The 17602-nt window shown below is 41.4% G+C and overlaps 1 protein-coding gene across 1 annotated transcript; it reads left to right on the top strand.

Moving 5' to 3' along the window:
* The first annotated feature begins 16119 nt into the window (after nt 1–16119).
* Nucleotides 16120–17302, top strand: LOC146648195 (complement C1q-like protein 2). Its single transcript, XM_085390046.1, has 3 exons — nt 16120–16449; nt 16577–16699; nt 16810–17302. The coding sequence occupies exons 1-3, from the start codon at nt 16212–16214 to the stop codon at nt 17100–17102; spliced, it is 654 nt and encodes a 217-aa protein (XP_085246172.1). The 5' UTR covers nt 16120–16211; the 3' UTR covers nt 17103–17302.
* The last annotated feature ends 300 nt before the right edge of the window (nt 17303–17602 follow it).

Genomic DNA, 17602 nt, shown 5'->3' with positions numbered 1-17602 from the left:
CTAAGATGAAGTTCAGACAAGCATAGTTGAAAAGTCATATATGAGTGAGGAGAAAAACCTTAAAACATTTTGTTTTTTATTAGTGAAGGTGTGGAGAGAAGTCTATTTCAATACAGCTAAAAATAACACATTTTTAAAAATGAATAGTTTTGTATCTTCAGCTTTAAAATGTATTACTAGCTATTGTGAGACAACCCCCCCCCCCCCCCCCAACAACAACTGAGGTATAAATATGAATTAGTGTATAGTAGGTGTAAAATATTGTATTTCACTGGTGAAATTAACATTTTTTTCTCAATAAAATCATTTTGACTAAAGTGTGTTTTTTTTTAATTAAATGATCAATGGTACTCCGAGGGAGCTTGCCTCTTATCAGTCTCTGGCCCACACTAAAGCAAACAAGACAACAAGACCACCACCAGGGTCCCAAGGCCTGTTTTATTATCCACCGTGACTGGCATCCTTTTGAAATATTTATACTGGTATGATGGTGCTCTGAGTTGCTCGCCAGACACAACAGGAGAGAGTCAACCCAACCAAACAAAACATAGCCCCCACTCATTTAAAATAATCTGCTGAAAATGTATCTGTATTCATGGAGTGTTTTATTTTTCATAAGAAAAATAATGTTATTTACACCTGTTATTTGTTATTTATTAATTTTTTTCCCAAATTACCCTGAAGATATTTTAAAAACACTGCTGCACAACTGGATCATTTGAAAAGCCTTATAAAAGCAAGATTATTAATAAATAATATCGTGGAGTCTAATATTTTTTGAAGGATTGTGTATGGGGTGCCTTTTGTAAAGTGAAACATGTTGAAATTAACAGCAACATTTTTCCACATTTAGCTCAAAACCTTACAACAACATGTTTTTCCAAATCTCCAAAAGTTGATTCTGTTCATCTGGATGTAACGTTTTCAGTGGGAGAAACGTTTCATCATTCATCCAAGTGACTTCTTCAGTCTCAGCTGACTGCAGGTTTCCCCAATCTTATAAACAGTACATTTGCATAATGACTGAAACCAGCCCAGTGAAGGAACAATGGACTGGGAGGTCAGTTCCTTCAAAATATTTGTGCAAATTCTCATGAACATTGATCAACAACCACTGATCAAAGACCATTGATCAATGGCCATGAGTACCATTCACAGAGAGTTGGGGAATGGCTGCAATCACAGCATTGTAAGATGGCGAAAGATGTACCCTTAGGTCCACTCCTCGATTCAGAGATGGACTTTCCCCTTTCACGTAAATGGCTTCCTTGACTCCGTGTTCAAACCAGCGTTCCTCCCTGTCCCGGATGTGTACATCCTCATCTAGCTATGTAGACTATTTCCAAGAGAAAACAAAAAAACGACCCAATGAGGTCTTTTAAGATAACTGACAGACAGGGAAGTCCTGGTCTTGTTAGGAAAGATAACACCTATGCTATACATTGAATGGTGCAGCTCTCATTTTAGAAATTTGGCTCATTTATTAACCTCCCACAATGTGACTATTCAAAGTTGGGACCAGGAAGCAGAGGTGCAGTCTCACGTGCCTCTCTGCAGCTTCCCTCCTCCTGTCATCTCCCTAAAACCCAAAAGACTGACAAAAAACAAAGTATTGTGGCGAGCTCAGAAAAGGAGTCGTTTGGTCTTGCTTCCGTGAGCTAGCCAGGGAGCACAGCCGTTTATTAACAATTCTAGAAAAACACTGCCGCTAGCTAATGCTCAGCGCGGCCACACACAGCGAAAAACAACAACAACAACACACAGGGCGCCCTCTGACCCCCGAAGGACACACCGTCGCAGCGAGAGGGCGTCACCTGTCACTTTGGCAACATAAACAAAATATAACTGTACAAACAGAACCCCGAACAGCCCTGACCCGCTACAGTATAGTAATGAAATTGTAAAAAGAAAATGATAATAATAATTAAAGGGAAGAGTTACAAATATCATCCTGAAATACACCAAACAGTAGATCAGTTAAATATAGATTATTAAACATTAGGTCACTTTCTTCTAAGTTCCTGATATCATATGATTTAATAACTGATCAACATACTGATTTATCTTGCCTTACGGAAACCTGGTTACACATTATCTAGGTTTATACTTTAGTTAAAATCAATCAGCACACAGGAGTCCTACTAAGGCTACGTCCACACGTACCCGGGTATTTTTGAAAACGCAGATTTTTCTATGCGTTTGCACCTTTCGCCCACACGTAAACGCTGTTTTCGGTCACTGAAAACTGAGATTTTTAAAAACTCTGGCCAGGGTGGATATTTTTGAAAACTCCGTTTTTGCATTTACGTGTGGACGAGAAAAACTGAGAAAACTGAGAAAACGCAGCGTCAAAGGTGTGCGCCTTTTTTGACGTCACACTGTGCGCCACGTTATTGTTTCGGTGAAATGAATTTCTACAATACTATTACTGTTAATTGTACTCTCTGCAGTGTTTAAATGCTTACATATATACACACACAGTTACTGTCCCTCCACACATACGACTCAGTTCTGCTTCTATGCCACATCCTTGTTTACTATTTCCCACGAGGCTTCTAGACTTCTGATTGGCCAACACAGTTAGGAATATATTGCCACCTGTTGCTTTGGCATGTTCCTAGCAGCATTTTCCTTCATTTCTGCGTTTACGTGTGGACGGGATTATTTTTTAAAACGAAAACGGAAAATCTCCGTTATCAAAAATACCCGTGTATAGTGGGGCAAAAAAGTATTTAGTCAGCCACCGATTGTGCAAGTTCCCCCACCTAAAATGATGACAGAGGTCAGTAATTTGCACCAGAGGTACACTTCAACTGTGAGAGACAGAATGTGAAAAAAAATCCATGAATCCACATGGTAGGATTTGTAAAGAATTTATTCGTAAATCAGGGTGGAAAATAAGTATTTGGTCAATAACAAAAATACAACTCAATACTTTGTAACATAACCTTTGTTGGCAATAACAGAGGTCAAACGTTTACTATAGGTCTTTACCAGGTTTGCACACACAGTAGCTGGTATTTTGGCCCATTCCTCCATGCAGATCTTCTCGAGAGCAGCGATGTTTTGGGGCTGTCGCCGAGCAACACGGACTTTCAACTCCCGCCACAGATTTTCTATGGGGTTGAGGTCTGGAGAAAAAAAAGAGGGAGAGGCACTAGAGGTCAGCGACCGTAACACGGTATTCCTATTTTTTTCAGTTCTAATAATCAAGACAAAGACAACTCAGAGACAATGTTTATCTTGAATTACACTTCATGAAAATGCAGTTTCAAGCCCTATTGTTGTAATTGTGAAAGCATACAATACAATAGTCTAACTAACCTGTTGTTATCAAAGAAAAGTGTTCTCAAGTTCATCTCCCTGTTGGAGCTCAGTCTGGGTGGAGTTCTTTTTTTCTCCTCGTCTTTCTTCATGTTGTGCATTTTCTATGGTTTCGGTTCGTATCTTAAATGCCCCATGGGGATAGAAAAAAGTCTTTTTGACTTTGAAAATAGGGAAACCAACATGAGGAAATGAGACCTAGTTTAATTTTCCCAGTGAGATAATATCAAACAAATCACAAACTTTGTAATCAGTACAATCGGAGTCGAGCATTTCTGATTTGTTGCTTTTTTGTGAAAGGAGCCCCAGTATAAAGTGTTGTGGAGGAAGAGTTTAGGTAGGACGTCTACATTGTGTTTATCGTTGAAGAAGATAACATCACAGGAATTACTTATCATGAACCTAAGGATAGGATGCACAAAACTAAGAGTCAGGATTTTGAATGAATTAAAACTCTCTGAGTCTTTGGTAAATTAAGAAACCAGAGTGGAAGCTGTTGCCTCTCCTCCTCCTCGCCCTGTAGTTTGAGGCTTCTGAGACTTAGGCTACATCCACACGTACAGTGGGGCAAAAAAGTATTTAGTCAGCCACCGATTGTGCAAGTTCCCCCACCTAAAATGATGACAGAGGTCAGTAATTTGCACCAGAGGTACACTTCAACTGTGAGAGACAGAATGTGAAAAAAAAATCCATGAATCCACATGGTAGGATTTGTAAAGAATTTATTCGTAAATCAGGGTGGAAAATAAGTATTTGGTCAATAACAAAAATACAACTCAATACTTTGTAACATAACCTTTGTTGGCAATAACAGAGGTCAAACGTTTACTATAGGTCTTTACCAGGTTTGCACACACAGTAGCTGGTATTTTGGCCCATTCCTCCATGCAGATCTTCTCGAGAGCAGCGATGTTTTGGGGCTGTCGCCGAGCAACACGGACTTTCAACTCCCGCCACAGATTTTCTATGGGGTTGAGGTCTGGAGACTGGCTAGGCCACTCCAGGACTTTCAAATGCTTCTTACGGAGCCACTCCTTTGTTGCTCGGGTGGTGTGTTTTGGATCATTGTCATGTTGGAAGACCCAGCCTCGTGTCATCTTCAAAGTTCTCACTGATGGAAGGAGGTTTTGGCTCAAAATCTCACGATACATGGCCCCATTCATTCTGTCCTTAACACGGATCAGTCGTCCTGTCCCCTTGGCAGAAAAACAGCCCCATAGCATGATGTTTCCACCCCCATGCTTCACAGTAGGTATGGTGTTCTTGGGATGCAACTCAGTATTCTTCTTCCTCCAAACACGACGAGTTGAGTTTATACCAAAAAGTTCTACTTTGGTTTCATCTGACCACATGACATTCTCCCAATCCTCTGCTGTATCATCCATGTGCTCTCTGGCAAACTTCAGACGGGCCTGGACATGCACTGGCTTCAGCAGCGGAACACGTCTGGCACTGCGGGATTTGATTCCCTGCCGTTGTAGTGTGTTACTGATGGTGACCTTTGTTACTTTGGTCCCAGCTCTCTGCAGGTCATTCACCAGGTCCCCCTGTGTGGTTCTGGGATCTTTGCTCACCGTTCTCATGATCATTTTGACCCCACGGGATGAGATCTTGCGTGGAGCCCCAGATCGAGGGAGATTATCAGTGGTCTTGTATGTCTTCCATTTTCTGATGATTGCTCCCACAGTTGATTTTTTCACACCAAGCTGCTTGCCTATTGTAGATTCACTCTTCCCAGTCTGGTGCAGGTCTACAATACTTTTCCTGGTGTCCTTCGAAAGCTCTTTGGTCTTGGCCATGGCGGAATTTGGAGTCTGACTGTTTGAGGCTGTGGACAGGTGTCTTTTATACAGATGATGAGTTCAAACAGGTGCCATTCATACAGGTAACGAGTGGGGGACAGAAAAGCTTCTTACAGAAGACGTTACAGGTCTGTGAGAGCCAGAGATTTTCCTTGTTTGAGGTGACCAAATACTTATTTTCCACCCTGATTTACGAATAAATTCTTTACAAATCCTACCATGTGGATTCATGGATTTTTTTTTCACATTCTGTCTCTCACAGTTGAAGTGTACCTCTGGTGCAAATTACTGACCTCTGTCATCATTTTAGGTGGGGGAACTTGCACAATCGGTGGCTGACTAAATACTTTTTTGCCCCACTGTACGTGTGGATGTAGCCTAAGTCTCAGAAGCCTCAAACTACAGGGCGAGGAGGAGGAGAGGCAACAGCTTCCACTCTGGTTTCTTAATTTACCAAAGACTCAGAGAGTTTTAATTCATTCAAAATCCTGACTCTTAGTTTTGTGCATCCTATCCTTAGGTTCATGATAAGTAATTCCTGTGATGTTATCTTCTTCAACGATAAACACAATGTAGACGTCCTACCTAAACTCTTCCTCCACAACACTTTATACTGGGGCTCCTTTCACAAAAAAGCAACAAATCAGAAATGCTCGACTCCGATTGTACTGATTACAAAGTTTGTGATTTGTTTGATATTATCTCACTGGGAAAATTAAACTAGGTCTCATTTCCTCATGTTGGTTTCCCTATTTTCAAAGTCAAAAAGACTTTTTTCTATCCCCATGGGGCATTTAAGATACGAACCGAAACCATAGAAAATGCACAACATGAAGAAAGACGAGGAGAAAAAAAGAACTCCACCCAGACTGAGCTCCAACAGGGAGATGAACTTGAGAACACTTTTCTTTGATAACAACAGGTTAATTAGACTATTGTATTGTATGCTTTCACAATTACAACAATAGGGCTTGAAACTGCATTTTCATGAAGTGTAATTCAAGATAAACATTGTCTCTGAGTTGTCTTTGTCTTGATTATTAGAACTGAAAAAAATAGGAATACCGTGTTACGGTCGCTGACCTCTAGTGCCTCTCCCTCTTTTTTTTCTCCCCTTCCTGTGTTCCAGGTCTGCCTCATGAGCCACAGCTGAGGTGTGTTGCAGCTCGTCAGCCACGGCATATATGTCGTGTCCAAATTCATGGGCTACATCCTCCTGAGGCCGCATTTGTAGACCAATTACGTCACAGCAACGCGCCGAAGGCTGTCCAAATTCATAGACTCCTCCGAATGCGGCCGACAGATGCGTCCTCCTTTTCCCCGAATTTGAAGGATGGGTCGGGTGTGTCCTTCATGGCCCACCATATCCCAGAATTCATAGCGCGGCCCAGCCAAACTCCAGTTTCCAACAATGGCGGCCGCTACTAAGTTTTAAAATTACTCATACTAATCTTTCTGGGTCACAAAATAAACTTTTAACATATTTTCAGGCGAGAAATTAGCTGTGTAAACATCAAATATCTGCTCGTTTCATCAAGATATCGCATATTTGCCAAAGTGCTTCGACGTTTTCGGAGGCGTCTGCTACCCACCAGCTCGATAGCAAGCCGGGAGCTCGAGGGTTACTGATGCGGCCGAGAACGGCACAACTCCCGGCACATCATTTTCAGATCACCGCGGACTTTCGCTACTCGGGTTAAACGTAATATTTAATTCACTTAGACAACCTAAAAATGTTATTGTTGGGCTTTTTTCAGTGTTTTGTTTGTTCGTGAGTAAATCGGTTTGGCTGAGATTAAAGTTATTAGATTAGATAAAATAAAACTTTATTAATCCCCCGGGTGGGTTCCTCCTTGGTTTTTACACAGCTGACTAAACGTCAAACAGAAAACTGATTAAACATAAGTATGAGACAGTCGAGAATTTAAGCCAATGTCCTATTATATTTTAGATAGCAAGGAGCAGACGGCCAAGTTTATTAAACTCCACCGAGACAGCGGTGACGCTAATCTGAAGGCTAGGCCGTTTACTTCCGGCCTACCCGGAGGATGCAGCCCATGAATTTGGACACGACCACAATCTGCCATCCCAAACAGCCACGCCCCTTCCACTTCCCCATTTTGCCACAGCTGTGAGTGACAGTGGTTTGGGCAGCGTGTGTGTTGCTTGAGAGCCTCCCTGTGTTCATTTTTACTCTAGCTGGCAGCTGGCAGATCTGAAATCATCAATCCAAGGTAAGAACATAACACAGCTGGAGGTTTTTATTCTTACATGTATAGATCTTTATCAGTGTACTGATACAGGTTCATGTTTTGTTGTTGTCAAACCAAAGAAATAATCCCATATTTCCATGCAACTCCAGGCAGCCGTGTGGCATTTGGAGCATCTATCGGCAATGTTGGAAATACTGGACCAATAAGTGCAGAGATCACACTGCTCTACAGGAATGTCTACTTTAACTCAGGTTCTTACAGCCCTGCAACAGGTAAACTTAACATAATTATACGTATTCTTACATTTATGAGTTTATTTGTTAGATAAGTGCTGCATTTCACTACCACTAAACTTCTTAGCACCATATAAGCACACTATTCACTATGAACTCATCGGGTTGTATGTAGAGACCAAATGGTACAATCAGCTGTCAGAGCAGGTATTCACAAAATCCGCTCAGCACAGTTTTATGCATTAAAATGGTCTTTTTTCCCAAGCACATCTGAAGGAAAAAATGTCCATCCCGGTTTTCCCTCCAAGGCACGAGCGATAAGCAGAGTTCTGTCCTTTCCTTATAAGATTCCTAATTATTCAAAGTAACACTCAGGTATGCCATTCAGCGTGTTAGTACGAGCTCGGGAGCAGCTTGGGAGAACAAGAAAACAGAGACTGCTTTAGGTTGCCTTCCCAATCGACTCAAAGGTTTATTTAGTACATAACAGCTTATATAGAGAAAAAAAAGGTTCGTGTGTCAGCAAGTTCTCAGTTCAAACCGGTACAGACCAAATAAGGAAACGTCTTCCTGCCTTGTGAGCAAAGAAGTATCCTGTGTGTAGTTTATCAGTTCAGCTACAATTTATGATCATCCCAGCAAAATACACAGAATACAGAGTTCTTTCATTAGTGAATTCTGAAACAAACCACCTGGCCTTTAACGAGCCTTTTTCTAAGAGATAAGGAAGGGAGGATGGGAGTAAGGAAGTGGTCTCGTCTCTGTGGTGTTTTCGACCTTGGGGTACCAGCCTGTGAGTCTTACACATTAATTCTTGGGTCAGAGAGAAAGAGAAAAACAACTAGTAGATGGGCCTTATTGAGTAACAGTTTTCCTGTATAAAACAATATCCTGTAAATGCTAACCGTGGTATCAAAATATCACAACAGTTCTCTCCTTTTATCATGAAATGATAACATAGTATAAAGACAGAATGTAATAACATAATATAAAGACAAATCATAACTGTAACTGGTCCTTCGAGCAAGCTTAATATCAAAAATTCCGAGAGCGTATACATGGTATCACACAACAGACAATAATCATCGAAAACAAAATAATACATGCTGCAACGGTTACAAAGGCTACAATTAGTTTCTTCCATCTTCCAAACGTGTCCTGTAGCCACTTATGTAGCCACTGACCGTGACCTGTATTGGCAATTAGTTCTATCTGCAATGCTTCAAGTCTATTCATAGCTTGTGTGAATGAACCGTTAGGGGCGGTGTTATTGGGAATGAAAGTACAGCATACATCAACGGTTACTAGACCACAGGTACCGGTCCAATTAACAGGTAGAGCTAATCTAAGAGTATTATTGCACATCCAATAAGCATGTGGGATTGGTCTGGTCAGGCGCGTGACCATGTGTGATTTAACTAACTCCCCCCAGTCAGTATCATTTAATACACCCTCTGGGGGAACAATGATCGAGTCTCTGCTCGAACTTGAACTGTGTGTGTGTTCCTCCAGATATGATACAACTTCAGCCACAGAGACAGCTAGCCATGTCTCATTACAGCGTGCACCTGGGGAGTCAGAGAAGAATGTGTAGTTATCCTTTGTATAATCTATGTGTGTGTCTGGGCCAGTTAACTTTAGTCTGCGCAGACATATCATACTAGTATTAAAATGGAGAGGGATCTGTCCTAAGGGCAGTGAGGGCTTTAACCTATTCTTGGGGCGTTTCATTGGGGCGCAGGTCCCTGCGGTGTCATTAGATAACTTCAATAATTCGCCTAATGGAGTCTCAGGGTTAGTTGGTGTGTGTGTGTGTCTAAGTAGGCAGTCGAGAGGGCTCAGAGTCAACTGTAAAGCGTCTTTAAAGAGAGCATTATCTCCGCCGATTTCCTCTAGTCCCTCAGTGAGGGGGAAACCGGATATGGGGTATCCTACTATTACCTGTTCTGGATTAGCCTTTGAACAGACATAACAGTTACTGTTTCCTAAATCACGAGCGGCTGTTCTGGCATTTTCATACCAGGCGTTAGCTCCTGCTCTAGAGGGTGCATAAAATGGTTTATTAGTGGCGTCTATGTTGCTATTTACTGATTTTAGGGAACGTAATGAGTGCATTAAGTAGGTGTCTTGCAAAATAGAGCATGAGGTATAGTCAGCAAAATATGACCTGCAGAAATGTGAACATGGTTGCAGTTTACAATACAAAATAGCAAAGAGAAATCCTAAGGTTAATGCGATAGATATGATAAATAACCTAAATATATAAGAAAGACAGTTCTTCAGTCGTCTCCTGGCCTGGTCCCAGGTTCGAGAGACACAGAATAAGCGTCGTGTGATGACAATGGGCATTTCATTTTCTCCATTATCAGGATGGAATGAGTCTGGCTTTATCAGGTTAGACATCATGTGGTACTTTTGGCTTTCTGTTCCTGCTGGATGTTTGAGTACCTTGTTGTTGTTCTTTCAGACGTTGTGTGTTAATCAGTGATTGCGTGTGTGTATGTACATTGGATCCGGGCGCTGGCTCGCCTGAGATGTCATCTACCCGTGTGTTTATTTGCTCTGGTTCCGGGCGTTGGCCCGCCGGAGATGTCATCTGCTTGATCCGACGCCTGAGATGGTCCGATTGGGCTGGTCTTAACCCTGCTGGCATGAATCCACTGAGGTTGTCCGTCTGTGAGGATGCTGGTTCTTCGTCACTGCCAGTACAGTCTGGGGCTGGAACACGCGCGGCCTCCCAGAGTGTCCTTGGTTTTAGTGGCTTCTCCAACACGCATCTCCTTGTCTCCACTGGTGGAACTGTGGAGGGGAAAGGCTGAGAGAGACAAACTTTCTGATAGTTATTATCCAGTGTTTCTACCAGGTTGTGAACATCAGTGGACAATGCAATATACATCACCTTCTACTAGCGGTGCCCCTCTGGAAGCTGACCATGGTGTTGGAAATAATCTTATTTCAAATGGAGATAATTTGGTTACTGCAGATGGAGTCATTCTAATCTCACAGAGGACTTGAGGAAGTAATTTGACCCAGGTCATTAAAGTTTTAGCACACTTTTGAATTACTTCTAATGTGAATGAAGATCCTCTATCACTGTTAATCTGGTGAGGTATTCCGAATCTGGGTATTATTTCATTGCTCAACTTTTGATAGACTACTGCAGTTTCTTTTGAGGTTGGATAAGCTTCTACTCATTTACTAAATTGATCCACTATTACCAGTAAGTACTTGATGCTTCCTTGTGCTGGCATATGTGTGAAATCAATTTGTAATGTATGAAATGGAAAATCTGGTTGTGGTAAATGCTGATGTTTTGCTTTTGAGCTACCTACATTAGTTCGCGCACATGTTAGACAGGTTGCTAATATGCTTTTTACTGCATGTGATGTTTTCTCAATTACAAATCTTGATTTTATTGCCCCTATTACCCCTCTTTGTCCGACATGACTCACACAGTGAAAATGTCGGGCAAGGACTGGCATCAGGGAATATGGGAGGGCAATCAAACCCTTAAGATTTTGTATAAGCCATCTCTGTCATCTAAGGTACAGTCATTATTCTATGCAGAGGCTTGCTCTTGTATAAATTTTAAATCAACATTTGTTTCTAAATAGTCTGGGAGTGTAACAAGTGGCAGCTGTAGGGGCACAGATAATACTTCCTGCGGAGGTGGGAGCTGTGATGCAGCTGCAGCCTTGGCTGTCACGTCTGCTAAAGCATTACCTGTTGCTTCGTCTGTGTCAGCTGTACTGTGTCCTTTCGTTTTTTACAACTGCAACGGCCGATGGTAGCTGTATAGCCTGCAAAAGTCTTTGAACAAAATCAGAATTTAGCAATTTATTTTCCATCAGCAGATCTAAATCCTCTCTGTCTCCACAATGTGCCAAAGTCATGCACAACGCCAAATGCATAGCGGCTGTCTGCGCAAATTGTCACATGCTTATCCAAATGGAGCTCACAGGCGCGTATTAAAGCCATGAGCTCTGCTTTTTGTGCTGAGTGAAATGGTAATGAGTGAGCCTCTAGTATGATGTCAGGCAATGTCACCACTGAATAGCCACAAAGAAATGAGTTGTCTCTCGGCCTTGAACAGGACCCGTCCACATAAACCGTGGCTGAGTCTGGGATAGGTGTTTGCTCTAAATCTGGACGTGGTGCTGTGGATTCCTGTATACGTGTCATGCAGTCATGATCGTCAAGCCTGTCTGAGCCATCCTGTCGGTCAGAAGAACACAGCATAGGATCAATAAATGTGCTGGCGAATTGGGTGTGCTGCTCGCTTTTATAGTGAGATTTGCATATGTTGTGTAGTTATGTTTGCTAGAATGGTCGTGACCTGGTGATTGGTGTGTAGAATAGTGTCATGTGAGAGTGTGAGCTTCTCGCAGTCCCTTATCATGATAGAGCAAGCTGCTACTGCCCTCAGGCAGGCCGGCATTCCTGAACAATTCAGGCAGCACCTTTGAGTGGCGGAGATCAGCACTCCCTTTAATGCATTGAAAGAGGCAGTCATTTCTGTGGACCACAGTATTCGAGGAGGCTTGTCTTTTTTACAACAGTCACGCAGAATGTGGTCATGAAAAGAACAGTCTGGTATCCACTGTCTGCAATAGTTCACCATGCCTAGGAAGGACAACATTTCCTTCTGTGTAGTAGGACGAGGGACGGAGGTCACAGCTTTGACCCTGTCTGCAGTCATGGAACGTTTTCCGTGAGACAGTGTGAATCCCAAATATTGAACAGAAGTCTGACAGTACTGCATTTTCTTTGCTGATGCTTTGTGGCCAGTCTTTTGCAGGTGCTGGAGAAGCATGTGTGTAGCAGTTTGACATAGTTTTTCACTTTCAGCACAGAGGAGGAGGTCATCCACATGTGGATCAGGGTGCAGCCCTGGAGGAGTGAAGCACCAGGGTAGCACAGACCACCATTGAGAAAGCAGCAGGGCTGTCTACCATGCCTTGGGGCAAACGAGTCCAAGTGTACTGCTTATTTCTATGTGTGAATGCAAATAACGGCTGTGTGTCTTCATGCACAGGTACTGAGAAAAAGGAGCGGAGCATAAATCCACCACGGTAAAATGTGTATGCAATGCATGTCAATATGCTGTGAACATCTGAAACGAGAGGTGGCAGAGGAATGTTGACTGCATTAATTTGCCTTAAGTCTTGTATGAAACGCCATACGCCAGGTTTGTTAGGCTTTGGCACAGGATTGACAGGAGTGTGGGCTTTATTACTCCTGTAGTCAATAAATCTCCTATCATGACATCTAGGGCTGCGGCTTTTTCGGCAGAAATGGGATGTTGCTTGACATATACTGGCTTGTTGTTTTAATAGGTGTACGTGATAAAGTGTACAGTCAATAAATCCTATATCATTCTCACTTTTAGACCACAATGTCATATTCTGGTATTCAGCTGGCAACGTAAGTGCAGAAATAGTACAGTGGATAGGGTAGGTTAGATCTATGTGACGACATGGTGTAGTTATGTCATAACCTATGTCTGAGTTATGTGACAAAATCACTGTTTGACCTTCACTTGTGTGAGCAGTTATCATGTTGTTGAAAAGTGTGAGAGAAACAAAAGTGTGGCTCCCAGTCATGGGATTACCTAGTAGTGGCGTCTGTACACGTTTTTTTGGCACAGTGTGTGACATAGAGTACCGGACAAAAAGGATGTTGAGTTCATTCTCTGCTGAGGGTCCAGCTGACACAGAGGATGTTCCTTCTCCATCATGTCGGTACATAGGGCAGAGAAAACATAAGCTGTTATCAGTGTCAGCAAACATTTCACCCTTTATGTTAAATGAAATACACAAATTCATTTTTGCTCTGGGTGTCTGCGGCTGCTGGAAAACTGAGCCACAATAAAAACACATATCTCTACTTTTATCCTTCCGTCCTCTGAAACTTCCTTGCTGTGCTGGAGCGGGTAATCCTGCATACATTAGTTTCTCACTTTCCTCTGAGCCTTCTACATCAAAATTCAACATTATCTTAACACTTTTAGCTTTCGTGGTAGTATCTGCACTGGCCTTCAGTTTTACTGACCTGTTTTCTGGCGATAATCGTTCGGGATAGGGCTCCGGAAATAAATTAGAATGCATTGAACTTACAGTCCGTAAGTTGTAAACAAAGTCAGTCACATAAGCACTTCCGCATGTTCTGGATACGTGATCATGGACGTCTTCACCGATTCGCGGACGTAGGTTACACGTAACCGGAAATGGGAGGCGCACTGAGCCGTTATTTGAGACTTTATTTTGTATTTTATTAATTTTTGGTTTTACAGGTACTTTAGATTTTTTATCGGACCTGTCTGTGGTCTTTGAATTATTCTGACCCATGTTCAGTGATTTCCAGAGGGGTTTACACGCTAGGAGGATTTAGGTTAGTATTTTCGCTGCGGCACAGCTGAGGTCACTTTAAATTTATTGCTAGCAATTTTTGTTTGGGTGAGCAACTCTCACTTAACGAGCAACTTCTCGCAAAACAACAGGCAACTCCCTGTGTCTTTCTGCTTTTAATTTACTGCTTTTAACCCTTGAGACCCGTGTTTTTTTTTTTTTTTTTTTCAAAAGAAAAATTAAACAATTAATTATTATTATTATTTTTTTTTACGTATAAATGTGTTGTGTCTTTCCACTTGATTATAACTGATTTATTTATAACATTTTATATAAAAGAAAAACGAGAAGCACATTAATTCATAGTAATTTAACATAAAATTGTTTGATAGTGTTAATTTGGAAAGCCACAACTAGCGGGTCCACCAATACCACACAAGGGTTAATTTACTTTATTCGGGGACTGAGGAAGTCGTCAGTGTATCTCTCTGGATCACTAAGTGAAACTTCGTCAGCATATCCCGTTTTTTTTTTATGGATCGATCACTGAGAGAGGTATAATACGGTCTTTATATAAATATGAAAGACGCATATTTACCTTCTGTCAGTCAATCCCACTTCTGACACCAAATTGAAGGAAAAAATGTCCATCCCGGTTTTCCCTCCAAGGCACGAGCGATAAGCAGAGTTCTGTCCTTTCCTTATAAGATTCCTAATTATTCAAAGTAACACTCAGGTATGCCATTCAGCGTGTTAGTACGAGCTCGGGAGCAGCTTGGGAGAACAAGAAAACAGAGACTGCTTTAGGTTGCCTTCCCAATCGACTCAAAGGTTTATTTAGTACATAACAGCTTATATAGAGAAAAAAAAGGTTCGTGTGTCAGCAAGTTCTCAGTTCAAACCGGTACAGACCAAATAAGGAAACGTCTTCCTGCCTTGTGAGCAAAGAAGTATCCTGTGTGTAGTTTATCAGTTCAGCTACAATTTATGATCATCCCAGCAAAATACACAGAATACAGAGTTCTTTCATTAGTGAATTCTGAAACAAACCACCTGGCCTTTAACGAGCCTTTTTCTAAGAGATAAGGAAGGGAGGATGGGAGTAAGGAAGTGGTCTCGTCTCTGTGGTGTTTTCGACCTTGGGGTACCAGCCTGTGAGTCTTACACATTAATTCTTGGGTCAGAGAGAAAGAGAAAAACAACTAGTAGATGGGCCTTATTGAGTAACAGTTTTCCTGTATAAAACAATATCCTGTAAATGCTAACCGTGGTATCAAAATATCACAACAACATCCAAACAGTTAACATGTTTCCACACATGCATCACACCACAAACATTACTTGTCACCAAAGCACAAAAGGGACTCCCAGTATCCATCAGCATACCAGCAAGAAAAAACGACCACTTTCTACTTAACAAACTGAGTGAAAGTATGTAGTTGGTTTTTAACATAAAACTCATTGCTGCAACCAGGGGCAGCGTAAATGTAAACTCCTATTTTTTAGCTTCCTTGTTAAACACCCAGTTCTGTCACTAGTTAACTTAAATTAATTAATTGGGTTTATTAGTAGTAAACAACCAACCAAGCTAGTGACATCACATTCTGTACTGGCACAAGATGGTCCTACACATGCCCTAAAAAAAACTTGTGTTTTTTTTCTTGAATCCAGCTTCACAGACACTGTTAAAGCTACGCCAGACTCCTTGGAGCAGTGCTCCGTGGTGTAAATTAGCCTTAATACATGTATTGTTTCACACTGCCTTCTATAAGCATGCAGAGAAATAACCTCAAACAAGAAGGAGCATGAGCGATAAAGAAGAGCAGGACAGCTGGATGCCTTAATTCTAACAATAGGTTTGCTTGTTAGACTATTGTATTGCATTTGCATGCTTTCACAACTTTTACTTTGTATTCTCCAGTATAAAAATTCTCAGTTTAAATGTTGCGTTCAAGTTCACCTTAGAATGTAGCTGAAATTGCTATTTATAATGTTGACTACTACTGCTGCTGATTTCCAGCGAGAAGTCCAACATTACTCACTGCGTACTGACAGACAGTTGCTTTTTCTGCTGTTATTTCAATGAACCACTCATGTTACACCGCTTATAAAGAGAAGGATCATTCATGGGGCTTAAAACAGGTTTTTCATGAATTGTTATCTTGTCTCAATCACATAATTATTGTCTCCCAGTTTTCTTTGTGCTTGTTTATCGGAAAGGAAAAAAATAGGGACACTTCCGTCTTTGTGATACAGTATATATCTAGAGCCTTGTGGGGGGAACTAACACAGATGAACAGAAATTCTGAAAAGATGAAGACTGCAGTCTTAACCTTATGCCTCTTCTTTCTGTGTGCAGCTGCCTTCCCTCAGGTGGATGGCCAAGCATCTGAAAGTGAAGGCTCCCTTGTTGAGACACCTCAACTCTGTGCTGGGACAAATAAACAACTTTGCCTAATATTACGACAACTAGAATCCAAGCTGAATAATGCTGAGAAACAGCTGGCAGATCTGAAATCATCAATCCAAGGTAAGAACATAACACAGCTGGAGGTTTTATTCTGACATGTATAGATCTTTATCAGTGTACTGATACAGGTTCATGTTTTGTTGTTGTCAAACCAAACAAATAATCCCATATTTCCATGCATCTCCAGGCAGCCGTGTGGCATTTGGAGCATCTATCGGCAATGTTGGAAATACTGGACCAATGAGTGCAGAGATCACACTGACTTACAAAAATGTCTACTTTAACTCAGGTTCTTACAACCCTGCAACAGGTAAACTTACAATAATTATATGTATTCTTACATTTATGAGTTTATTTGTTAGATAAGTGCTTTCACTACCACTAAGCCATATAAGCTGTAACTGTGTCCATCATCTCCAGGTATTTTCACTGCTCCGGTCAGAGGAGTTTATTACTTCAGCTTCTCTGGTCATAATATATCAACTAGACCGATGGGGCTGCGTCTGATGAAGAATGGAGAGCAGATGGTGACAGTGTACAACCATGCTGCTGGAAATCGCTATGAGACAGCCACCAATGGCATGACTCTGCAGCTGGCTGCAGGAGACCAGGTGTACATGAGGCTCCGTCCGGACACCTGGATTTTTGATAATGTCAACAACCACAGCACCTTCATTGGCCATTTGTTATTCCCTCTGCTCAGACAAGCATAGTTTGAATAGCAAATGAGTAAACAGAACAACATTGACATGTAGAGTTTGGTTGATTACTTTCGGTGGTGACTTTCCCACCGAAAGAGGGTCTTGGCCCTCTCCCCTGGCCAAGACCCTCATGGGTTACAGTAACAATCTACAGCTTTAGAACATGGTGGCGGTGTCAGAATTAAAACCAATATTTTATAGGAGTTTGTGTCTCAAATGAACAATAAAGTCTGAATACGTGCAGCAATTTCACTTCTCTTCTTTTTTAGTCAGGTAGGCTCCTCTGACTCATTTTAAGGTTAACATAAATATACATTTGTGTGTGCTGTTTTGAGGTGATTTCTTGGTCAAAATCAATAATAGAAGTATTCTGATTTAAGTGTGTATTTCTTTTTTTTAAATTATGTGCAAATCCATCCAGACTTGAGTTAAGGTCACTAAAGTTCAAGCTACATCTGGACACGTTTGTTCAAATTATTCTGTTATAACAGCAAAGAAAAAACACATAAAAC

This window comes from Rhamphochromis longiceps, linkage group LG18, assembly GCF_057381845.1.
Source record: "Rhamphochromis longiceps isolate RC_006_pf linkage group LG18, R_longiceps_female_GT1.1, whole genome shotgun sequence".
NCBI lineage: Eukaryota > Metazoa > Chordata > Actinopteri > Cichliformes > Cichlidae > Rhamphochromis > Rhamphochromis longiceps.
The sequence above is the reverse complement of the archived record's forward strand: the minus strand, read 5'-3'. Positions and strand labels throughout refer to the sequence as shown.